This window comes from Dipodomys merriami, unplaced genomic scaffold, assembly GCF_024711535.1.
Source record: "Dipodomys merriami isolate MVZ:Mamm:240054 unplaced genomic scaffold, mDipMer1.0.p SCAF_129, whole genome shotgun sequence".
In the NCBI taxonomy this organism is placed as follows: Eukaryota; Metazoa; Chordata; class Mammalia; order Rodentia; family Heteromyidae; genus Dipodomys; species Dipodomys merriami.
This window is the reverse complement of record NW_027202593.1, coordinates 1,701,421-1,727,725: the sequence shown is the minus strand read 5'-3', so window position 1 is coordinate 1,727,725 and position 26,305 is coordinate 1,701,421. Positions and strand designations below refer to the sequence as shown.

At 44.7% G+C, this 26,305-nt stretch overlaps 1 protein-coding gene across 5 annotated transcripts in view; it reads right to left on the bottom strand.

The window, feature by feature from the left end:
* LOC138824441 (jhy protein homolog) overlaps positions 1-21,008 on the bottom strand; it is a 47,597-nt gene extending 26,589 nt beyond the window's left edge. For 2 of the 5 annotated variants that reach the window (XM_070018296.1, XM_070018300.1), the window contains exons 1-3: positions 20,936-21,008; positions 17,901-18,821; positions 6,148-6,667 (exon numbers count right to left, since the gene is read on the bottom strand). In XM_070018296.1, coding sequence (XP_069874397.1) covers positions 6,148-6,667; positions 17,901-18,223 — 843 coding nt within the window. In that variant the 5' untranslated portion in view covers positions 18,224-18,821; positions 20,936-21,008. Of the gene's footprint in view, positions 1-6,147; positions 6,668-8,836; positions 8,910-17,900; positions 18,822-20,900 lie in introns of those variants that run through there. The other 3 variants (XM_070018297.1, XM_070018295.1, XM_070018298.1) reach the window with 3 other exon arrangements.
* Between the last annotated feature and the right edge of the window lie 5,297 nt (positions 21,009-26,305).

Below are 26,305 nucleotides of genomic sequence, written 5' to 3'. Positions count from 1 at the left end.
GATTGAGTACAGCTGAGCTAGACTGGACTCCCACTTCTCTCAAAGAAACTCGGGTTCTTAGAGAATCAGACAGAGCCACAGAAAACAGTTCATGCTTTCCCCAGAGCTGTCATGCAAGTGAGTTAGGTGTACACACTCAAACTTACTGTGTGTGTGTGTGTGTGTGTTAGGTGTACACACTCAAACTTACTGTGTGTGTGTGTGTGTGTTAGGTGTACACACTCAAACTTACTGTGTGTGTGTGTGTGTGTGTGTGTGTGTGTGTGTGTGCCTGGCCCCCATTTTCCCCTACATTTTGGTTTTATTCCTGACTTTATGTAGGTTCTTTGTTAGGCTTGATGTTATTCCTTGATGGTATGCATTGACTACTTACACATGCCCAAGGTAAATAAGTGCACTCGAGGGAGTCTCTCTCTCTCTCTCTGGGACAGTCAGTGGATACAATGAGCGCTTCTTTATTCACTTGGCTAATGAGTGATAGAAAGTATTTATTTTTCTTATTTCTTTTTTGTTGGTCGTGGGGCTTGAACTCTGGGCCTGGGCGCTGTCCCTCAGCTCTTCAGCTTAAGGTGAGCGCTCTACCACTTGAGCTATGGCGCCACTTCTGGTTTTCTGGTGGTTTATTGGAAATAAGAGTTTCAGGGACTTTCCTGTCTAGGCTGGCTTTGATCCTCAGATCTCAGCCTCCTGAGTAGCTAGGATTACAGGCATGAGCCACTTATTTCTAATACATTTTGCTATTTTTTTTGTTGTTGTTGTTGGCCTGGGCCTGGGCACTGTCACTGAGCTCTTCAGCTCAAGGTTAGCACTCTACCACTTGAGTGAGTCACAGCACCACTTTTGGCTTTTTCTGCTTATGTAGTGCTGAGGAATCGAACCAGGGCCTCAGGCATGCAAGGCAAGTGCTCTGCCACTGAGCTACCTTCCAAGCCCCTATCTGTTTTATTTTCTAGTACATCTCTCTAATACCTTTATGCTCGTCAGTGTCAGCTAACCTGCCAGCTGTATTTATACAGGGTCAGCAAAAAAGAGCCAACACAAAAGGATGAGTGTCATCTCAATTTACCATCACCTTTGAAATGGTAAAATTCTGGGAACTTCCTGAATGGGCAAAGGCAGAATGAAAGAAAGACACAGCAGGGGGAAGGAAGTCCTACCGGTTACGTGGGGCTGGGTGGAACTCACCTATCCCCCTCCTCCCGCCCCCCCCCCCCCCCACCGAGGTCTACAGACTGGCAGTCACTAGACAGGCCCGGCCTCGAGTAATCGCCAGTCAGGGAGTGTAAAAGCCAGATAGGAGCAGCCATGTTGAGTCTTTAACTCCCTTTTCCTGCACAGGAAAATTCTCCCCACGTTAATCCTGTTAGACTAAGATAAATCATTCCTAAATCTTTCAAAAAATTATTCTACCACTGCTGATATTGAGCTCAGCTGTATTTATTTAAGTAATCAGGCGTGAACTCTGGGCCTGGGCGCTGTCCCTCAGCTCTTCAGCTAAAGGCTAACTAATACTCTACCACTTGAGCCACTTCCAGTCTTCTGGTACTTTATTGGAGATAAGAGTCTCCTGGACTTTCTGCCCGGGCTGGCTTTGAACTGTGATCCTCAGCCTTCTGAATAGCTAGGATTACAGGCGTGAGCCGCTGGTGCCCAGCAAGCTCAGCTGTCCTAATTATTGATGGGCTTGTATCACACAGATGTTTGGGGACAACACACATGACCTATTTGACTCTACGACTAGCTACTAAGAATGTAATTAGCCTGTGTGAGCTCAGTAAGAAGTTGAGAACAGTGGAACCTTTGGAGGCTCAAGGTACACACACACACACACACACACACACACACACACACACACACACACACACACACACACACGCACACAATTTGTTTTCAGCCTAAGAATCCTAAGCATTTCACAACCTCCCTCCCATAATAACAGCAGTTACCTTCTTAAAAATACTTCCTTTTGCTGGTGCCAGTGACTCACACCTGTAATCCTAGCTATTCAGCTGGCTGAGTAAGGACTATGGTTTGAAGATAAGAAAGTCCATGAGATTCTTATCTCCAATTAACTGCCCCCAAAAGCCAAAAGTAGAGCTGTGGCTCAAGGGGTGGGGTACTAGCCTTGAGCAGAAAAGCTTAGGGACAGAGACCATGCCCTGAGTTCAGGCCTCAGGACCAGCACAGAAGAAAAGTGATTAATGATGTGAAATGTCCAGTTTGTGAAAGGGCATGCTTTAGTTCCATGGGAAGTTTTCTTTCCATGGAACCCTCTTCAGTAATGGGGATTTAACGAAGTGTCACTCTCTAAGTCTGTAAGTCATACAAATGGGTAGTTGAAGCAAATAAGTACCAGACAGTGCTCATAAAGATGCCTTAAGAAATGTCTGGTATTGAAAAAACCATAAAGTTCAATTGAAATTACACTATCATAAGTGCTCTTGTGGTAGCACTGAACAAAATAAGAAAATCTATCAATCAATGAGCATCTACGGAGTTCCCACTCTGGTGAAGAATAATTTTTACAAGTGTAATAAAGGTAGAACTGAAAAGCACCATCAAGCTGGAAGATCTACATAAAAAGGAACTCTGTTTCTAATCAAATATAATTACAAAAGGATGATAATTTAAATAAAGGTACAGCTTAACTTATGGACCATCCAAAGTTCTAGTAAATTCAAAATGATGAGAAAGAATAGCTACTTAGAAACTAATCTTATCCAGTAAGAGGCTACAAATTCAAGCCAAACATTCAACGATGAATGTAATGCATACTTAACTAAAGCTATACGATTATGAAAAGCTTCTACATATAGCATCTCCTGTGTTGTTCTTAATAATTCTGAAGCAAATGTTTACTTAAATAAGGAAATATACGGCTTAGGATTATATGATGTGTGTGTGTGTGTGTGTGTGTGTGTAACAGTATGACATGTGTGTGTGTGTGTAACAGTATGACATGTGTGTGTGCGTGTATGTGTGTGTGTGTGTGTGTGTGTGTGTGTGTGTGTGTGTGTGTGTAACAGTACCTGGGCCTGAACTTGGGTCCTCATTCTATCGCTGGCCTTTTTCTGCTCATCAGTTGAGCTATATCTCCATTTCCAATTTTGTTTTTGCTGGCTATTTGGAGAAAAGTCTCATGGATTTGTCTGTCCTTCAACTTCGATTCTCAGATCTCAGCCTCCTGAGATCTAAGGATTGTAAGTGTGAGCCATCACTGTCTACAAGACTGTGTGAGTTCTAATATATAGTTCTAATAAATGAGGCTCAAAACAAAGTCTTTAACTACAAATTCCATTGTTTAAATTAATAGCACAAGATCTTTTTTATTTCTGGACTAAAGAAAAATATTTTAAATGACATTTCTTCATCAAGTATTTAGCTTCCATGGCAGATGTTCAAGTATGAAAGAGGTAAACTTTACATCTTCATAAACTAGAGACATTTGAGCTGAGACTCTCTAATTGTACTTCAAAACCAAAGCACCAAATTCTGTGTGTGTGCAATCCAAGTTACATATAAGTAACTTAATTATGAATTACAAATGTTTAAAGCTGTATCTGAATAACTGTTTTTTTTGGGGGGGGGGCTGGGGTGCTGGTCCTGAGACCTGAACTCAGGGCTGAGGTGCTGTACCTGAGTTTTTATGCTCAAGACTAGTGCTCTACTACTTAGCCACAGTTCTACTTCTGTCTATCTCTCAGTGGTTAAATGCAGATGAGAGTCTCATAGACTCTTCTGCCTGGGCTGGCTTCAAACTGCCATCCTCAGATCTCAGCCTCCTGAGTAGCTAGGATTACAGGCTTGATTACAGCACCTGAACAGACGTTGAAACAAATATGTCAACTAGTTGGCATATGGTAACCCTGGGGACAGCAGCACCAATGGGAAGTGTGCTTAGTGAATCTTGCCAACTTGGAGTCGAAACACCTGGGACCAGTAAAGCCCATTTGGTGTCTCTTTAGGCATATCTTTGAGGGCATCTGTAGAGATTAACCCCGATAATCTCTGCCTGAACCACAGGCTGTAGGCCCAGACAGAAAAAGAAGCCATAAATGCAGGCAACTAGCATAGGCCTCTCTCTCTCCCTGTCCCTGTCCCTCTCTGTCTCTCTCTCTCTCTTTCTCCCAGGTGACCAGGAGGTGAGCTGCTGTTCTTCCCTCTCAGCGGTAGGCTGAGAGGGCTGAAAGGATGAGCCACCACGAGCTTCTCCTCCCCTCCCTCAAGGGCTTTGCTAGGTGTTTGATCACAATGATGAAAGCTGAGGAAGCGGATCCTGTTCGTACACAGTCTCTGAGGAGCCATGCCACCGTGGGAGTGACACGGCAGGCCACTGTACAAGGACAGACAGACAAGCTGCTCAGAAGGGCCTAGTCATTTGGTAGATTCCTCTCGTTTCTCATGGTCATAGCTTCCCTTTCCCTAGGGTCTGACACCTGTCAGGAGCTTTGTGTAGATTCTTCAAGCAGCTTTCCAAGACAGAAGTTGGTGCATATAATAGACGAGGAAGATAAGGTTCGGAAGCCACTTCCTCAAATATCTAGTGATATATCAAATATCTATGTGGAAGAGGCAGAGTTGACTCCCCAGCCAGTACTTGGCTTGGATTTTTCTCTCCACCTGCCCCATACTGCGATGCTTCCTGTAGAGTGCAGCCACCACGGTGGGCTGGGCCAAAGCTCCTGCCAGATTGTGAGTTTCTCTTCTCAGCCATTCACATCTCAACTTGAAAGGATACTTCCAAAGAGACCTTCCCCAGGTACTTAGCTACTTAGTTATATTTCATAGTAATTTAGTGAATCAAGTTTCTCATTCTCCTTTGAAGTATTGATCAGCATCTGAAATGGTTACCTGCTTCTTGTCTGCACCCCAGGTCTGGAAGGTAAATGCCTAGTGGGAGCTCAGGCTGTCTTATGTTGTTAAATCCTGGCTGTAGAGCAGGGCACCCCGCACAAGGGTAGTGCCCAATCATGCTTGATCCCTGGTTGGTCTATTGTCTCTGTAAGAGCCACATGGTGGCTGCCTACTCTGGACCCCCTGGGTAGATGGTGGACTCCATTTAGAGCCTTCTCTTGTCTCTATAGATGATTGAATAACCTTTTCTATATTTATATTTGCAAAATATCTGCAATTTCTTTCCAAGAAATTACTAGGAAGGAGCAGAATAACATGTATAAAGCACTTAAAGCTCTTCTGAACCCAAACTAAATTTCATCTTCAAAGAAATGTTACAATAAAGATAGAAGGGTGGCTCATTTTTCAAAATACAATTTCCTTTAATGGCAGATCATAAGTTTGACTCAAATGCTAATGAGTCCAGACAAATACTTTTGGCTCCCCAGCCAACAGTAAGAGCAAGGCTGGGTCCGACCGCGATGATCAGCTGCCCTCTAGTGGTTTTGCCTTGAACATCAGTTCCTGGCTTCACACGTCATGAGACTGGCATCATATTTATTCCAAGGGCTTTTTCATGTATAATCAACAGAGCTATGAAGAACAGCAAAAAGACTGTGCAACTATTGAACACAGAACCAAATGATTCCACTGTGGTCCACACACATACAAGCAAAAATATGCAACTTAGTTGCCCTGAGTGCAAATCTCAGTACTGCCCAAATAAATAGGTGGGTGTACTGGTTACTCCTGTAATCCTAGCCACTTGTGAGGAAGAGAGCAAGAGGATCATAATTTGAAGCCAGCTTGAGTAAAAAGTTCTTGAGATTCCACATCAGCCAATTTAAAAAGCTGGCTATGGTGTCCTGAACCTGTTCAGAAGCGTACCTAGCAGGGTTACCACCTAGGCTGGTCCTGTCATAAACTTGAGAAATGTTTTTACTCCAAATATAACTAACGCAAAAAGAGCTGGGGCCTGGCTCAAGCTATAGAATACCTGCAAGCAAGTCCAAGACCCTGAGTTCAAATCTTAACACTGACAAACTCTATGATTTTTTTTTTTTTTTTGAGTGGGGATACTGGTTTCAGCACTGAAGCCGTTGATAGTTTTTATTTTGTCGTACAAGCAGGGGCAACATAAAGACTGCAGTGAAGTGCGGTTGCCATGACATCATCCCAACAGAAAGCCATTCCAAACAAAGGCAAATTCAGGTCCAGCATTTGGGAAGAGATGTGTAAGTAGCCATGACTTACCTGCTCTAGGTGAAGCTCCCCCATTTTCTTATTGTGAAGTTGAAGGTAGGAATCTGTTTTAGGAATGGGTAACCCCAAAGTCAGCTTGTTCTTTTCCACAAAGTATTGTTTGGACTTCCTTCTCCGACGGCCATGTCGTGTCCCTGGCAGGAAAACCTCGTTATGTGAACTTGAACTCTTCAGGTTCTGAGAGAGGTTGCTGGATTCCTCCCGGTCACTGTCACTTAGCTCTAAAAAGGACTCATTGCGACGGTCTCCCTGCTCATAGTTTGGGCTTAAAAATTCACTTCCGAGTAAGGAGACTGCGCTCTGAGAGCTTCTCTTCTCTTTGTCGGTTCCACCCGAGAGTTCCATGGACGGCTCCTTGGACGGGTAGAGGGGAGCCGAGGGCAGGGTTTCCGAAGAACTCCCTGCAGACCGGGGCAGTCCCTCCACTGCCAACAACTGCACCGCCTCTTTCCTCTTCTTCCAATTCGGATCATATCGCAAGTCTGAATATTTGTCATCTGTCGGTTGTTGACTGCTCAAAGCAGAAAAGAAATGGCAAGTCCTCAATCAAAAGCAATCCACTGACTGCATTCAGCTGCTGACTTCACTCTTCCTACCATCTACAGGCTAAGGACCTATCTCAGACTCAAAGGAAACCCATGCATTACAGATACAGAGTAAGTTTTAATTCCTCAAGTTCATTTGAAATATGCCATAAGACAGAGGACAGTTGAATTCTTTTGTTGTTGTTGTTGTTGGTCGTGGGACCTGAACTCTGGGCCTGGGCGCTGCCCCTGAGCTCTTCAGCTCAAGGCTAGCGCTCTACCACTTGAGCCACAGCGCCACTTCCTGTTTTCTGAGTGGTTTATTGGAATTAAGAGTCTTATGGACTTCCCTGCCAGGGCTGGCTTTGAACTGCAATCCTCAGATCTCAGCCTCCTGAGTAGCTAGGGTTACAGGCATGAGCCACCGGTGCCTGGCAGGACAGTTGAATTCTAAATGCCAGAAAACAGATGAGGATGGATGTTTGCAACATTAATCCAGTGAAGCACTGTGGTTCAAAGAGTGTTAGTACTTGCCATCAGCAAAGGCCCAGGCTTTCAGCTGGGGAAAATAGAAGTGCAATTCCCATGCCAGCTGGTAATATGCACATTTGCTTATTTATCTAGGAAAGAAAGTATAGCCAGTAATACGCACATTTGCTTATTTATCTCGGAAGGGAAGTGGGGTCTGTTGCCTAGGCAACGTTCACCTCAGCCTGCTCCTTTTGGGAGGAAAGCCAGGCTCTAGCCCAACTGAATGCCTACATAGGCTCATCCTTCTTTCCAGTAATTTTTTTTCACTTTATTTTGTCTTTGAAGAGGTTATCAAAGGTTATCAAATGTGCTACAGAAAGATCCCAAGGCTTAGAATCAGACTGTGGTTCACTGAATGATTCCTAGAGTTTGCTGGTCATCAAGTAGATGCATATAAAACTCACTAGACAGGCTACTGTGACATGAGAGCTATAGGAAAGACCTGTTTGAATAAAAGGTTAAACATATAGTCCTGTCCTCATGACCCCAAATCAAATCTCTTCTTTTCCCCCACGACAATTTCAATTTGAAAAGTGGCATCCCCTAGTCTTTACAAAAAAAAAAAAAAAAAAAGGAAGGAAGAAAAAAAATGCTGGTAATATAGCATATTTAATAGCCTCTTTGATCTTCAAAAGCTAAATGGGAGAGATTTTCCTTCCTGACTACAGTGGATGAAATCTTCTAATCAAAAAGAAAATGTAAATCACCCCTGGCTTTTTATGCTATTTGGTATTCCTGTTTGCAGAGGACATAATTTTATGCCCGGTAAACAAACTAATGGTCCCCATAATGCTGATTTACTCATCTTAATGTGGCCCTTGGATTTCTTTGATTTGAGAGAAAAAAAAACTGGAGAAAAAGCCAAAAGTCCCAGGCCTTGCTAAATTGCTATTGTGAATTATTTTAGTTTGCATATTAAAATGGAAAACTTTTTGAGATGCTGTTTTTCAACATCAAAATGTCTGGAGGAGAATGGTCAGGAAATAGGACATCAAGCTGAGCCCCACCCTGCCCTACCACCCTGGATAACCTGCCCTGGCACCCAGATGACCTGGTCCCCGGGTGACCTGCCCTGGCACCCGGGTGACTTGCCTTCAGGGCTTTTGTCAGGAGGATTCTCCTGCATGTCACCAACCCCATGAACTCTTAAGAGCCAAGGGATGGTGTGTGTGTGTGGGGGGGGTAATAGATAATGGGAGGGGGTAACAATGTTCTACAAGAAATGTACTCATTATCTTACTCATGTAACTATAACCTCTCTGTACAACATCTTTACAATAAATAAAAACATTAAAAAAAAAAAAGCCAAGGGACACGAGGCGTTGCTGGCAGGGTACAATCTACACTGGATGGGCACGCCCGGGCTCTTGCGAGGACCTGTCACTCCCGATGCAGCCTCAGTTGGCCAATCATGTTCTCTCTGAACCAGTTCGTCTCACTTGCATAGAGTACCTCAAATGGGTTTTATTTCTTTTTTTCTTTTAAGTTATCTTTAAGTAGCTGTACGAGAGCTTCAGCTCAGGAGTTGGTAAGTACAATGCATCTTGATTGGCGCTGCTTGTTTCTTAAGGCTGCACGATGACCCACACAAGGCAGCATGTCTTAGGGACCTGCTTCACACTTACTTAACTTTGTACTGTGATCTTCTCTCCTGACTGGGCCGCAGCACCAGGTCATGTTCCAAACTCTGCAATGTGCCTGCCATAGGCACAAGAAGCAACAAATGAATAGATGCTTCTAGAAAATAACTATATTTCTAAAAAAGAAAAAAACCACCCATCAACACAAACATAGTATTAGGTATTTATTAAAACCAATACTAAGGACTGGTGTTGGGGGGTAGTTGTTCAAGTGGTACAGTGTTTGTTTGTGAGGCACCGAGATCAATCCCTAGTATTGAAAATAAAGAACAAACCAACAGAGCACAAAACAAATCACGACTCATGAAGCTCGCGCTACAATTCCTGCTACTTGGGAAGAGGAAATCAGAAGGATCGTAGTTTGATGCTGACTTGGGCAAGAGGTTAGTGAGACCCACATCTCAACTAGTAGCCATGTATGGTAGTGTTGACCCTGCTACAAGGAAGAGCAGTAGTTCCAGGCAAGCCCAGGTTAGTGTCCTAGAATGGAATACTATGCCTCAGAATAGGGACCTAAAGTGGAGGTAGTCAGCCAGCTCTGTCCCCAGTCTCTGCCTGCTGTGTTACTCTGTTGTCATGGCTCGCCCTCCCATGTGTGGACCACGCTTCCTGCTGAGAGAACTCAGGAGACTCCTCTCTCCCCAGGGCTGAAGTTATTTCAAGGGCACTGAGTTGCTTTGTGGTGATCTGGATGGTAACCTAGAGGCCCATTTTCTGAACCCTCAATTTGAATCTTGACTTGGCCTGTGTGAGGAATCTCTGGGCCATAATTTAGGGGATGGAGCTGAGAAATGTCAGCATTCTTACCTGTTCAAGTAGTTTAACAACTGTTGGAAGAGGATGAGGAAGATATAATTGGGGGAATTAAATTACTTTAGATCTTCAAAAACAAACACCAAAAACTGTACTACCTAGCCTCAACCAATATCCTTTCTTAGGTAGCTTCTGAAACATTCACACATTACATAGAATGACAGTTTGAGTGGGAACTAGATAAAAGAGAAGATTTGAAAACAAACCAAACACCACGAGTTGCTTTTGGCTGAGAAAAAATGTTTTTTGAGGGCTGGGAATGTGGCTCAGTGGTAGAGTGCTCGCCTAGCATGCATGAAACCCTAGGTTCAATTCCTCTGTACCACAAAAGCAGAAAAAGCTGGAAGTGGTGCTGTGGTTCATGTGGTAGAGTGCTAGCCTTGAGCAAAAGAAGCTCAGGGATAGCACCTAAGCCGAGTTCAAGCCCCGGGACTGGCAAAAAAAAAAAAGTTTTTGTGGGCTGGGAAGGTAGCTCAGTGGTAGAGCGCTTGCCTTGCATGCATGAGGCCCTGGGTTTGATTCCTCAGCACCACATAAGCAGAAAAACAAACAAACAAACAACGGAAGTGGTGCTGTGGCTCAAGTGGTAGAGCTGAGGGACAGTGCCCAGGCCCAGAGTTCAGCCCCCACGACCAAAAAAAAAAAAAAAAAAGAGTTTTTGAATGGCTTGCTGGAGGAGAAGGCCTATAAATGACTACATACAAGGACAGAGTTTGAAAACATGGCTTCTAGGAAGGCTTTAACAATGCTGGACTCTAAGTAAGATGACTGTCTTAAAACCTTCCATAATCCTGTCTAGATGGAAGACATATTGGAGCAAATGGGAGGTGATGTTTTGCAAAACTGTGAGTATGGAAAACTGTAACACTTCACAGGAACAAATCTAAGGGTTGAAACAGAACATGATACTAAAGAACCCCATTGTCCTGGGCTTGTGTGCTAAGCAGCTCAATTGTGTTGTGTGGTCCAGGTCAACCCTGGGGGACACAATGAGTGTGAAGAGCCTTTTCATCCATAATCATCCACACACAAAGCACGCGCCTCTTTCCTCCCCATTTGATAGAAAGGTTACCCAGACAATGAGTCCACAACCCTTTTGTTACAGCTCAGACAACAGATGCCGGGTATCCTCTTCAGAGGCCTGGGTTAGAAATGGATGCAGAGAGTGAGGGTGTGGGCTGGGGGCGGGGGCAGTCTCACAAGCCCACGCCAGGATATTTGCTGGCTTTAATGGACCCGAGTTGAGTACTCACTGTGATAACTTCAAACAAAATAAAATCAAATCTCTGCTTAATGAAGAGCCTCATACTCAGTTTTGTATGCAATCAAAAAATTAGTAAAATTAGAGCATGTTTCTCGTACAATTAACATCCTTTGCACTCACGATAAAATATTCAATAACTGGCCATTTTGCCTGTTGAGGAGGTGAATAAAAGCATTGCTATTAATCATTTAGCTGTTATTTATTTGCCACTTTATTTTAAGTAGGCAGTTAGATTGAAACTGCACATGTTATTACTGATTTAGGTTTAATTTAATCCTTTTAAAAAGAACAATTATTCTTAATTTATATGCCATTAAATCTTTTATGCATATGAGCAGCAAACTCAATTTCTGTTTAAGTGTAAAGTTTTTAGTGCTTCCCTAAGGAACAAGAAAACTGACAATTGTTTCCAAGGATTTCTGAATTCTATGCTCATCTTAATCTTCCTATCAATGGCTTTTTAAGTAAATAAAATGCAATACATCCAAAAGATTAAAAATTCACTTTTATAAGTGTGAAATAAAACAGTTCCAAAAGTATACTGAAATGCTTTGTGGAAATTATTTGCAATCTAGAAAGAAAATTTCATTTAATGAAGGCATGAGTTTTGATTTAAAAATTAAAACAGTTTAATAGAAAAAAAGATGGTTTATGAACTGGAGAGCAAAGTCTGCCTACAGAGGCACACTGCAGTGAAGGGACCGAACCGTTACTCAGTGAATTTTGTTTACAATAATTACATCTTGTTGAAAATTGCAACAAAAATCCTTTCTTTTTCTTCAACAACAGAATTTTGACTGCAAAATAATGAGATATTCGTCCCAAATTCTCTTTAGGATCAATCTTGATTCAAGGACAATGTGTGATTTACAAAACAACAAAACAACAACAACAAAAAGAATTATCTAAAGAGCATGTGTTAGTTATGGCAAATGAAAAACTTAATGCCGCGCTTGTATTAAGTTAGGTGCTGCAACCCCAAGGCTGTGTCTTCATGAAGAAGTGAAGGGTAACGCGGTATTTACAGTATAATCCCTCTCATTCCACACACACAGAAGGCGCTGGAGTTCCCTTTGCTCTACTAAGCAATGGCAAAGACATGGAGATCTCCATTTCTAAAACTTACAGGTGGTCACACTCCCTTTCATTAGAGTTTCTCATGCTTTAAAGGTCAGATGAACGGCTTTGAAACTCCACTGCAACACCATAGGAAATGCAATGGACAGGTCTGGCCCATAAGGAAGTGGGCTGACCTGGAAAGGCCTGAACCACTCTAAGAAACCCTTACTTTATTAACTGGATTGGGTCCTTCACGAAAAACTCCTCAATGTCAGTACATGTTTAGAAAGTCATTCAGGTTCAATTGAACACATCAAAAAAATTATACCAGTCCAGTTTTTCTAACTTGTCAGGGTATGAAACTAAATAAAGATGTAAAGATCATACATTAAATGATTCCTTTAGGAACTTCTTTACAATCTTCTCTTTCCTCTTGTAAACTCACGGTGTTGTGGGTGCTGTAAATTGTTGTGGGTGTTTGTTTTTGTTTTGGCTGCAGTGGGGTTTAACTCACAACCTTGTGTTTGTTAGGCGTTCTTCCAACCCATAGGTGAAATAAATTTATAGGTTGTGAGGTTCAGTACTGTTTTCTTATTTTAACACACACACAAAATGCAACCTGCTGGGCACTAGTGGCTCATGTCTGTAATCCTGGCTACTCAGGTGGCTGAGATCTAAGGATCGTGGTTCAAAGCCAGCCTGGGCAAGAAAGTCCAGGAGACTCCTATCTACAATTAACCACAGAGAAATCTAGAAGTAGTACTGTAGCTCAAGTGGTAGAGTGCTAGCCTTGAGTAAAAGGAGCTCAGGGACAGCACCCAGGCCTAGTCTAAGCCTCAGGAACAGGAAAGGAAAAAAACAAGCAACCTAGTTTTGCAATAAATAAGGAGCTAGTGGCTGTCCCTGGGGGCAGCAAGCCCCAGGAGTCACCATGGCCTTAGCATTTCTGGCTGGGACTCTGCCTTTAATAGACTCAACTCATGCCCACGCACACCGTTTCCTTCCCCACGACTGCTCATCTGTCACAGTGGCACCACGCCTGCCCCAAGGAGGTGCCAGGGTTTAACTAAGGCGTCGTTTGCAAGGAACATAATGCAGAATGAACATAAAGCAGAAATACCCAAAACCTAGGCCAAAAGTCACTTTGAGTATTTTCATGTGACATGAATAGATAATCTAAAGGCTAGCAGCTATTCCCCAAATACTGTATGGAATCTCCTGGAACATGGCACCTCATGTATTAGAAAAGCTTAGCCAACAATGGCCTTAAGTCGAAAATCTACAGGCAATAACAGGAATGAGAGATCAACATGGAAGAATCAACAAGAATGAAAGCTGACTTCTGGAAGTTCTTAATAACAACAACAGATATAATAATTTTCTCAAGGTAATAATATGGCCTAGAGTATTAGAACTGGCCTCAACTGCCTTTCCTTATTTGCTCTCTCTCAAAACAAAAATGAAACAAAGACAAATCTACAATACCTGTAAAGGGTAGTGATCTATCCTGAGTTTAAATGTTAAATGTTCAAAATGTTCTACTAAACTTCCTGGGAAACTTGGGAAGGAATGTAACCCTTGAGCTTCAGTGCTCAGGAAGCCCTGCTCAGAATCGCGACAGGAGTTTATTCTCCAGCACTCCTCCTCAAGGCCCATAAATCATCTCACATGATTAATCAGAAACACATTCTAAAAGCATTTGAGAGGAACAAATAAAACAATAAAAATGCAAATTACTGTTACCATCTTTTTTTTTTTTTTTTTTACTTTCAGACAATGCTCATAGATTCAATTTAGCAAACAATTCTTCACTGTATCTATCCACCTCCCATTTCTTGTTTCACATACACAGATGCAATGAGTTTAGGTATCATTCACCTTCCATAATTTCCTTCTCCTCCTTCCTGTCCCTTCTCCCATCAATTTCTAGCATGAGGAGGTTTATTGGAAAGGATAAGGCCCTCTGTGGACCCTGGCAGAGCCCACTGGAAGCCAATGGGTCTGCTTCCTGTGGGAGGGGCTGAAGGACAAAGGCTAGCAGGACGTCAGCACTCATGTGAAATGGCATGAATGTCTACTGTGAGGACATGGTATCCTTCAAACAATTGCATTTCTTCACCAAGATTTAATACCACATGCATATTTAGTTGGCACTGGGGTTGTTGTAGCTTTAATCTTTACAAGAGAGCACAAGAATCCTTTACGCTGGGAATGTGGCTTAGTGGTAGAGTGCTTGTCTAGCATGTGTGAAGCCCTGGGTTCGATTCCTCAGTACCATACACACAGAAAAAACCGGAAGTGGTGCTGTGGCTCAAGTGGTAGAGCATTAGGCTTGAGCAAAAGAAGCTCACAGACAGTGCCCAGGCCCTGAGTGGCCAAAAAAAAAAAAAAATCCTTTATGAGCTCAATCCACGACTACCTACTTTGATACTTAGAAGTTCAGGCTTTGGGGTTAGGACAGAATTCAATTCAATGTCTGGCTTTGCCATTTTGCAACTACATGTACTACATCGTATTGAAGTCTTAGTTCATTATGTATAGAAAGGGGTTAGTAATGGCTCAGGGTTCAGTGGTAGAGTGCATACTCTGCATGTACCTTTCTCAGAGACTTGTGGAAGGAGAACAAGATTGTATATGTAGTATAAACTGTCTTACAAATATTAGTAATTATATATGTATTTCTATTGACAAGATGCCTTAGACACACCCTGGGCAGTGAATTGCTGCTGATAAAAAGAAACCAAGGTGGGGCTGGGAAGGTGGCTCAGTGGTAGAGCACTTGCCTTGCATGCCTGAGGCCCTGGGTTCAATTCCTCAGCACCTCATAAGCAAAAAGAAAAAAGCTGGGAAGTGGTGCTGTGGCTCAAGTGGTAGAGCACTAGCCTTGAGCTGAAATGCTGAGGGACGGTGCCCAGGCCCAGAGTTCAGGCCCCACGACTGGACCCCCCCCCCCAAAAAAAACCCCAAAACAACAAGAACCCAAAGTAGAAGCCTTCAGATGGCTCCAGATCTGAAGAGGTTATTTTGGTGCCCTAGGCACTACATGGAGCTCTTTCTTCATGAGTGCTGAGTGTCATAAGGCTTGTTCTGGAGTGGGTTAAGGACTGTCACATGAAGATCCTCTCTCCACTCTTCCCTCATTCAGTAGTGTCCAGGCTGATCCAATTTCTATTAAGTAAAAGGTTTTCTATAATCCATATACACCGAACTATAGCTTTCACTTTGGGAGGTTCTGGTAACATCAAAACACAAGAGTAGGGCTAAGTGAATTGCCAGGCAGCTTTTAAAATTATTGCTTATAAAAGCAAGAAGAAAGAGATTTGTTGGGTTTAAGGCCAGGCTTTGACTAATTCTTTTTGAACTACAATCCCCAGAATGCCACCTACCCTTACAGAAATGAAAGCCTACTTGAATTTCACGTTGAGAGCTTGAGATCAATTTATTTGTATCACAGCTCATAACTACTCAGACATGAACAATACACCTAAGGTTCCTTAGACTTAAGGCAGAGAAAAAGGCCAATATCTAACTGCATCTGAATTACATTTGTGAGACGTTCAGTATTTGGCCAAATGCTTTGCTTCTGTGTCCCTTCCTCATATGGAGCTGACCCTCCCAAGTCCAATGAATAAAGCACGACCCTTTAACAATGATTAGAGTTAAAAATCCACTTTAACCCTGCCCTGTGGCGTAAAGGCTATCATTAAACACTTCCAAGGCAAGTCAGGAGGAAGAAAACAGCATTATCCAAGGACCTCTGAATCAGAAGACTAAGAATCTAATTGGAAATTTTATTTCTGTAAGCATTAGTCTCTATTTTGGAAACATTAAGTAGTAAATTGACCTTTGGTAAAGGACAGGACTAAAGTCGGGTCCCTTAGCAATACACAAAAGAAAACCATTCTGAACTCCTGGGGAAGTAAAGTCATTTAATGGATTCCTGCTTTGGTTTCTTCATTTTAAAAGTACAGATAAGAAATACTTTGTACAAGGCAGGGGATTTTTTTTCTTTCTCATGCTCCCATTTCTGTAAATAAAGCGACTACCATTTACTACGGAGGAGATGATGAAGCTCTTTGGTTAGAGCCAGGATGAAAACAGGTTGAGAGCATGAGTCAGACCACCTGAGCTTTCCGCCTGGGCCCTCAGTAGATGCAAGGGGTGGGCATTAATACCTCTTGAAACCTCATTTGAAACCTCTCAGATGGGATTGTCGCAGTATCTTCCTTCCCCGGCTGGGGCATAAGGATTAAATGAGATAATACCTGTGGTGTTCAGCACAGAGATGACATCCTGACAGACATTCTGTTATTGTTGTTGGTTGATTGTGGGGCTTGAACTCTGGGCCTGGGCACTGCCCCTCAGCTCTTCAGCTCAAGGCAAGTGCTCTACCACTTGAGCCACAGTGCCACTTCTAGTTTTCTGGAGGTTAACTGGAGATAAGAGTCTCATGGACTTTCCTGCCTGGGCTGGCTTTATACCGCAATCCTCAGATCTCAGCCTCCTGAGTATCGAGGATTACAGGCGTGAGCCACGGGCGCCAGGCTAGGCCTATGCCGTCTTTGGTTTATTCCTTCAACTTTCACATTTAATCAGGCTCTGCCAATCTCTTCATGAGTACCAAAGTTAAAGCACACCCCACAAAACACAACTGGGGGTATTCCAATATTACAATGTCCAGCCTGGGCAACTGGATGATCACATCATGGCATATTCTAGGCAGTGGAATACTGTAGCACAATGCAAATTCACTTACAAATACAGAAAGAAAATAAACCCACAATATTTTGTTAACTAAAATGAACCAGTAGCCAAAGAATGTGGATATATTGATCTCCTCTGACTATACACATGAGTGTAAGTTGTCAGAGAAAAGACAGGATTTTCTAGCTTGACAGAGTAGCAGATGTCAAAAAGTCTGGGGAATTGTGAGGCATGGGAACTCCCAGGTACTGTGGGTGCTGTGGAAGATGCTTGTTCTCCTGGGAATCAGCCTGCAAACATCTAGATGCACACACCTTAATGAAACTCTGTTTCTAAGGGCCACAAAAGGTGTGCACAACTCTGTGTGTGTGTGTGTGTGTGTTTCCTTATGGTATCTCTATAAATGTTATTATTATTATTGTTCCCATTTTTTATTGTAACGGTGATGTACAGAGGGGTTACAGTTACATGTGTAAGGTAATCAGGACCCCATATTTACTGACAAGGAAACAGACGCAATGGCATTAAGTGCTGTTGGCTAAGGCCACACAGCTAGTAAGTTGCAGAAGCAGTATTTAAACTCATAAGGTATGCCTCATATTCTACACACTTCTCTCCCCTTTTCTAGCCAATAGTTTTTAATACCTTCTGCACGTTATCATATCATCTAGCACTTTATTAAAACAAAGAGATATTGCTGCATTATTTTATATTCCCTTCCATTGTTAGGCAGCTCATGGCATAAAGTTAAGTCTCATACATGCATCTTGATTATTAAAATAAATCTGTGTATGATCAGACAAGACCTGGAGATGGACTTCCACTAGCCTGAAGAAGGGAGTGAGGTAGGATTCTGCCCCCAATTATTTGTACTTTTTGACATCCACAGCAATGTGTTCTACCACCTGAGCCATGGCTCTACCTTTGGATTTTTTTTTTTTGGTGGTCAGTTGGAGATAAGAGTTTTCTGCCTAAGCTGGTTTTGAACCTCAGTTCTCAGATCTCAGCCTCCTGAGTAGCTAGGACTATAGGCTTGAGCCACCAGAACCCAGCTTCTACTTTTTAAGTTAAGAAGTAAAAGAATGTGGCATAAAACAGAGAGCCACATTGTCCCTAGATGCTTGGAGAGCTGTGTCACACACTCTGGGAGAGCATCAGCAACAGTGCCAGCAACTATTGAACACGGCCGAACACAAGCCAGTTCCTTACCTGTCCCCAAGGTGGAAGTCTCTCTCTTTGGCCATCTGAGCTGCTTTTCTGCTTGCTTCCTCTTCTGTCTCACTCAGGCTTTCCTGGCCAGGGTTGTCTTCCTCTAAGCTGTCAGGCTCCATATCTTTGCTCTGGTCTTGACCCTCAACTTCAGACTGGGACTTAATCTCTTGGGTGAGGCTTTCTGAATCTGATTCTAAGGAGTCTTTTGAAATCTGATTTAAGTCTTTCTTAGAAGGTGGATCTGAAGACTGGATGCTTAAGTTGGCATGATGGACAGGAGAGTGAACGGAAAGCTTGGGAATTAGTTTATTATTATTCATCTTGAAAAAATATAAAAGTTAACAGGGGATACTCTTGTTAATAGAAGCAGTTGGCTGATATTTACACGTGTGACTTGCAAAAGCATGACCTAAAAAAATTACATTTCTGTTATTTTTGTGACTACTGAAATCTTGACATTGCTGTTTATCAAAAATTTCAACAAGTAAGAACCTTGTTATATTATCTGCAGGCTCTTACTGCATCCTTTTGTGTGTATGAGCAAGGCCAATTGGACAAATGATTGCTTTTCTCTGTACAGAAATACATCTGATTTAGAGCTCATAAACAGCCTGAGTAATTGAATGCAGCTTATTGAGGAAATCAAATGGCTGCTTGAAAGCAGATTCTTATTTCCAGGTTCCAAGGGCTTGTTATAAACAAGCCAGGATAAAGCCAAATAGGGGATAATTATGGACAGTACTTTGATGGCTGTATTTCAGATGTGCAGGGATGGATGAATCTACCTATCTATCTATCGTCTATCTTTCTGTCCGTTCCTCTGAATATCCACCTACCTACCTATCTATCTACCTACCTGCCTCCTATTATCCTGCTCAGTAGGAGCCATGGGTAGAATAAAACAGGTTCAGAGTCCACCTTTTGGAAAGTAAAGGAAGGAGAGAGAAGAGAGTGTTTTTCAGAGCTAGAATTGTAAACGGGGGTTGTGTTTGTTCCTAGATCTTATCTTGGGCAGCTATAAAATTTGAAAAACGACTGACTTCTTTGCCAGGTGCTGGTGGCTCACACCTGTCATCCTAGATACTTGGGACGCTGAGACGTGAAGATTGCAGTTCAAAGCCAGCCTGCGCAGGAAAGTCCATGAGACTCCAATTAACCACCAGAAAACTGGAAGTGGTGCTGTGGCTCAAAGAGCTCAGGGACAGCACCCAGGCCCTGAGTTCAAGCCCTACTACTGAAAAAGATAAAAAGACAAATGACTTCTTTGATACAAAGAGTGCTACTGGAAGAGGAACATATTTTAGTTGACATTATAGGAAGACCAATCTTTGCTCAGTACTAAACAAGAATAAAAACCGGTCAACAAAAGATTTGGTGGCAATGTGAATCTTGCCACCGAGCAACTCACAGCAAGGCTAGCTGACCACCTAACGGATGCCATCTTGGGAAAACTGGAGTGGGGGAGATTTGGCTTGAGTCAAACCTAAGAGTTAATTGGACCCCCTAAATTAAGAGTTTGGTTCCTAGTAAATCTTGCTATATGTTTCAAAGGGTTATTCCCATGACCCCTCAGATGCTTTATGGAAAAGATGCTTTGGGTTCACATAGGATTGAAAGATGATTGTTTAGATCGTGTGTCCTTGCATGTCTACCTGATATTTCTTTTCTTTTTTTTTTTTTGTCGGTCATGGGGCTTGAACTCTGGGCCTGGGCGCTGTCCCTCAGCTCTTCAGCTCAAAACGAGCGCTCTACCACTTGAGCTACAGCGCCACTTCTGGTTTTCTGGTGGTTTATTGGAGATAGGAGTCTCACGGTCTCTCCTGCCCGGGCTGGCTTTGAGATCTCAGCCTCCTGAGTAGCTAGGATTACAGGCGTGAGCCACCAGCGCCCGGCTTCTACCTAATATTTCTACTTCAGTTTATTTTTATCTCATCACCTTTATGCCAATTCCCCCTCCCCCATAAATCAGGTCACAGAAACTTTACCGTTAGAGATTACTGTAAAATTGGTTTCATTGGCTTGCTCATGTACTTTTGGCAAAGCCTAACTTTCCCTAGCATTACTTGGTATGTTGACCTTGTTGCTAAGGATGCTAAGGAACACTCCTTGAGGGAAACAGACTAACAACATCACAGACAAAAGGGAATGTTCACAAGCACACATGAGCTGTTAATAGATTAACACATCATTGCCTAATTTTGCAAGCTGGTTTGCTGTAGTCTCTCATTTTAACAAACACATATTACACTCCGCCGATTTATTTTAATACCAATAAGCTGATTAACTTGCCTTTTAGGGTGTTTTTTTAGAAAGGGGTAAATACAAACACGTCTTAACTGAAAGTCTCCATGCACACCAGTTTTACCATAAAAATTAAATGCCACTGCCGTAGAGATCTTGAAAAACAAGCGTAAAATAATCAGCTTGGAGAGTGAGGTGTGTGTGGTTCAGTGGTAGAGCATGGGGGGCTCTGGGTTCAATTCCCAGCACCACAAAGAACGAACTCGTGGCTTCGCCTGTCCTTTCATAAAATAATTCGGCTCCTTCTTGCCGAGGGGACCAAGACACGGCTGTGACGGCCTCGGCCCCGGGGGCCCCGGGGACCCCGACCTCCGGCCCCGGGCCTCGGGTCCGGCCCGACCTCGGGTCCGGGGACCCCGGGCCTCGGGTCCGGCCCGACCTCGGGCCCCGAGCCCACTCCGGGTGACGAGGAGCCGGGCCCGCTCACAGGACGCCGGGCAAAGGCGAGTTGCCGGGAGGCAGCTGCCAGGAGCGACGCTCGGTTTCCCTCACCGCCGTCCCCGGGGACTGTTTTAACGTCCACGAAAACGACCGGCCGGGAGTCCGAGGTCCTCACCGGCCGCACCGGCCCGGCCCCCGGGCCCCGGCCCCGCCTCGGCCTCCCGGTCCTCCCGCCTGCCTGAGGGCTCGGCCCCGATCCAGGTCCCGCAGCTGGCTTCCCGCGGCCCTCCCCGCGGCCCTCCCCGCGGTCCTGACCGTCCTCTGCCCTCCCCGGACGCGGCTCCCGTCACCTGCCCGGTGCTCCCGGCCGTGACCCCGGCCCCGCATCCGCCTCAGCACGGCTGCCGCCCGGGCTGCCGCCCCGCCCACCCGCCGCCGGCCCCGCCCACCCGCCGCCGGCCCCGCCCACCCGCCGCCGGCCCCGCCCACCCGCCGCCGGCCCCGCCCACCCGCCGCCGGCCCCGCCCACCCGCCGCCGGCCCCGCCCACCCCCACAGGCCCCCGCCCACCCCCACAGGCCCCCGCCCACCCCCACAGGCCCCCGCCCACTACACCGCTCCTAGAACACCGGCCCCGCCCCACACCAAGGCCCCCGCTCACGACCCCGCCACGCCCACTACACCGACCACGCCCACAAACCGCGCCACGCCCACCATCGGCCCCGCCCACGACACCGCGCCCCAAAGCCCCGCCCACTCCGCGTTGCCCGGAGACCCGAGGCCCGCGCGAGCCGCTGTCTCCCGGCTCAGTCCCGCGTGGGGACGATGCCGAGGCTGGAAACGGCCGCGTCCATGGCCCCCGGGGCTCACAGAGGGTGCAGTCCGCCACCCCGACCTCCTAGAGGTGGAGGGCCAAGGAAAGGCAGGCCCTCGGGGCGGGAAGTGGCCGACCAACGCGTGGCTTATTGGAAAGGCGTGTGGTCAGCGCTCAGGGGAGCGGTGGAGACCGCCGGGGTTCCGTCAGTCCGCAGGCGGCCGGGTCCGGGGGCCCCCTGCCCGGGAGGCCGCTGGGGGGCGTGCCCCACGCGGGCAGACCGAAGGAAATGGGGATCGCCGCTAAGCGTGGTCTTGCACGGCAGGAAAGAGGAGCGAAATGCAACCCCCGCGCGGCCCCGGGCTGGCGCTGTACACGGGTGGGCCGATCTGATCTTAAGCACAGCTACCCACGTGTTCATCGCACAAGACGGCATTAAGGTGGACAGTCATGTATGTATAGGTTAATTCACTATCGTAAGATTTTTTATGACGAGCAAAGAGAGCTGGGTGCAATGACTCCCGCACATGTAATCCTAGCTTCTCAGCAGGCTGAGGTCTGAGGGTCATGGTTGGAAGTCAGCTGGGGCAGGAATGTTTGTAAGACTCTCATCTCCAATGGCTCCAGTGGCAGAACACTAGTCTTGAGAGAAAAAGCTACGGGACAGCACCCAGACCTTGAGTTCAAGAAAAAAGAAGAGGAGCAAATCATCGGGAATTATATGCACATTATGACATCATTAAAACCACAAGAATGCTTCCGTACCAGTTGCTTCTGGAATGATAAGACACACAGAAAATATCCTCACTACTCCCTTTGTCATTTCTGATTTTCAGTAGTGTTGGATGTAAACAACACTCTTTCGGTGGCAAGGATGCTTGCCTGACATGGCAGAACCCGGGGGAATCTGCAATTCTTAAGCTCTGAGCAGGGACCGTCAGAGCTAGAATCCAGGCCTCTGAGGAGTGTGAGAGCCCAGGCCTGGTGGCCGCTGTGTCCTTGAAAACAATCTGAAGGTGCTGGTTCTGGGAGTGTTAGAAAAACTGAAATCAGTTGCAGCTAGGAACCAAATTTCGCTGCTGGGATGAGGAAGCATTGCCAAGGGGACCCTGAGAGGAGTGGGAAGCAGAGGAAGGAGCAAGCCCTTCCCCTTCCCAGGCCTCACTGTCTCCCTCTACTGCCCCCGACTGGCAGAGCCGGCTGGCGCAGGCGAAGGAGGCCGGGCTCAGTCTGTCAGCCCAGGAGGAGCATGTGTTTAAAGCAGAGACAGTAGCTTAGTCAGTGATGCTGTCATGCTCTGTTCTTCAGCATCCTAGCAGGGTAGAGAGAGTGCACAGAAAAAGCTATCAAGTGCTTTGTTTCCACCTGATGTCATGGAAATACCAGATACTTTACATATGAATAGCACCTCTCAGGATTTGCAGAATGCTTTTGCATATATTATGTGTTCTGAGTTCAGCCTGACCCTGATTTAACACAAGCACACACAAGAATGAGGAAAAGAAGTTTTGGTTTTTTAAACAACAACAAAAAAAAACACATAGGTTAGTCCTACAGGCTCACACCTGTAATCCTAGCTACTCAGGAGGCTGAGAGGTGAGGATCTAGGGTCCAAGCCAGCCTAGGCAGGAAAGTCTGTGAAATTCTTACCTACAATTAACTACCAAAAAGCTGGAAGTGGAGCTGTGGCTCAAATGGTAGAGCTCCCACCTTGAGCAAAAAAAAATGTGAAAGGCAGTACCCAGGCCCTGAGTTCAAGCCCCAGTGGCCTAGTATCCAAAAGAACAAGAAAACAGCCTTACTGAGAATAATTTTTCATGTCACACAATTTGCTCTTTCACATTACATAACCCCCACCCCCCATTACTCAAAGCTGCTCATTAGATAAATATCTACTGAATTAATAAACAGTAACAAAAGGACATAAGTGGCATGCAGTACATGCGTGAGGTCGTGTAACCATTCCTGTGGGATCCGGTCCTCTCCACCTCCCGGGCGCCAGTGAACACCGGTCTTCATCTCCATTCCCGGCGACCTTCAGGCCTTGGCAACCGCTAATCTTGCTCCCGTTGCCAGGGACTCACCAGTACAATAGAAATGTCCAGATTTCAACTTAAATCTCAAAGGGTCAAGTCTCTAACATATGCAAGATGCATTAAAATGAAGAAGAAAGATCATGGAAAAAGACAGTGAAAAAATACAGCTCTTAAAGTTGTTAACAGTACAAAAAGAAGGAAAAGTTAACAAAATTACAGTTACACTAAAATATGATTTCCTGCTTATCACTAGTAAAATGTCCAAATATTTTTCCTAGCATCTTATTTTAAAAAGCTTTCATCTTTTCTATTTGTCTTTGGAGTTCTTGGATTTCATTTTCTATGAAAAGCTTAGTTTATGTGGCTGTCCTTCAAATGACAGCCCAGGCTGCCCTTCAACTCACAGCCCTTCTTCTCAAGTGCTGGGACTACGGGTGTGTATCACTAGTACTGGGACTATGGGTATGTATCACTATGCCTAGCGTATGCTGTACTAATTTTGAAGTTAAAAATTCGGCATATGATCAGGCAATTCTCAATAAATAAATCCAGTCACCCTGAGGCTGGTCCAGGTGGAGGAAAGAAACACTACCATTGTTTACATACTTATGCAATAATACTATCCAAAGTGGGGTAACAGGTTGAAATTTGGGTCTGGATCTCTAGGCTTACTGGTCTCCCTCACACAACGTGTGAAGGGAAGTTGCATATAGCTTGTCACTACTGGGAATTTTCCTTTTTCTACGGGGACATACTTTGTCCCACAAATCAGAACCTAATTCAAATCTGTTTCCTGTCTGAACTAAAAATTGTTGCCTTGTTGAGCATGGTGGTACACACCTGTAATCTCAGCAATCAAGAGCTGGAAACAGGAGGGTTGCACGATGGAGATTGCTTTGGTTACAGCAAGTTTGAAGCCAGCCGGAGCTACTTGGGGAGATGCTGTTAACAAAATAGATAAAATGACCCATTGTCTCATTAAACTGTAAAAGGACCTAGTAGAATTATTTTCTAAAAGTCAATACAGGTTTTTCACTATGGTTAGGCCTCCATAGACATTAGGCAAGGAATCTTTTTACAAGTAAGTGTGAGGCATTGGGGAAAATGTAAGAGGTTTTTGCTGTCTAAATTCTGGAGCAAAAAAAAAATGTAGGGGAAAAAGTTAACATATTTGCACAGATCTAGATAATGAGCAGTGGTGATAAATCTGTGAATATATTACTGGAAGGAAGCTGGCTTCTCCTTTAGAAGGTACAAGATTATAAAAATAGAGCTATATTTCATCTAGATCAAAACTCCCTTATAAATATAAAATCACCACTACTTCAGCCAGGGGAAGTACCAGGAGATTATGTTGTTGGGTTAAATTAATGGGTTCATTAACGATTGGTAGTTCAAACCTCGCTCTTCATCTACAGGGCGCTTGGTCTCCGTGCTATAATCTTTGCTGTTTGATATTTTCACCTAATGATAGGTAGATACTACAGTTGGTGCTTGGAGCCAGACAAATTTTTTAAAGTAACATGAGAGTAATGTAAACATGTTAAAACTTAGTTCCTAAAAGACAACAAATAGAATCAGTAAATAGAGATGTGCCAGTGGCTCTTTGGCTCCATCTTGCAATAAGTAAGAGGAAGTGAGCATGAATGGATTCCTCTAGGTCTAAGGCTGCATGTAAGAAAAAATGGAGTGGCTCACACCTATAATCTGAGCTACTCAGGATGCTGAAGTCTGAGAGCTGCAGTTTGAAGCCAGCCCAGTCAGGAAAGTCTGTGAGACTCTAATCTCCAATTCATTAACAAAAAGCTGGAAATGGCACTGTGGCTCAAATGGTAAAGCATGAGCTTTGAGCAAAAAAGCCCAGGGACAGAGCCCAGGCCCTGAGTTCAAGGCCCAGGACTGGCATAAGACCCAATACCATCCCCCCCCCCAAAAAAAGCAGGAGCTGCCTTGGTATCTCAGAGTGGTAGGTTCTAATCCTGGCTGCTCATTAGCTTTGCAGTCTTCAGCCTCTCTGAGCCTTTGCTCCTTCATCTATAAAACGCATTGCTCCAAATCAATGTTGGACAAAGTGTGTTTCCTAGAATCATAGTTTGTCACATGATCACTTAAAACGTGCTTTGCAGGGTTGTTGAAGGTAATTAGAAATCCAGTTTGCCTGGACTGAACAGCAGTGAGGGATCCTGGACCAAGTTGTGGAACACGCAGTAGTTGAACAAGACCACCAAGGACAAACCCACTCTGCCCGAGTTCCGTGGCAACCGCTCAGATCCCTTGATGGCGCTGGGTATCATTAGCAGTTTTAACATTTGGGGGAAGGGCAGTGTGTGTGCATGAACATATTTGTGCATGTACATGTGCATGAGTCAACACCCCCACCCACCCAAGGGCTTCTACATGGCAGGGCTGTGACTTTAATGTGATTGCAGCAGGATTCTCACCACGGAGAGAGGGAAGAGGAAATATGGAGAGTGAACAGTTTTGTCTTTTTTTTTTTTTTTTTTTGGGTCCAGTCGTGGGCCCTGAACTCTGGGCCTGGGCGCTGTCCCTCAGCTCTTCAGCTCAAGACTAGTGCTCTACCACTTGAGCCACAGCACCACTTCCAGCTTTTTTCTTTTTGCTTATGTGGTTCTGAGGAATTTAACCCAGGGCCTCAGGCATGCAAGGCAAGCACTCTACCACTGAGCCACCTTCCCAGCCCCAAGAGCGAATAATTTTGGAATGCAGTTCACATACATATGAAGATGTGTAAGGAACCTCAAAGTTGGTGGTCAATAGATTAGGAGGGCAGGCTGAGGGGAAGTTAGTCTGAGTGAAACCTCTTGGCATAATTAGTATACATTGAAAAAAACCGACAGGAAAGTAAAATAG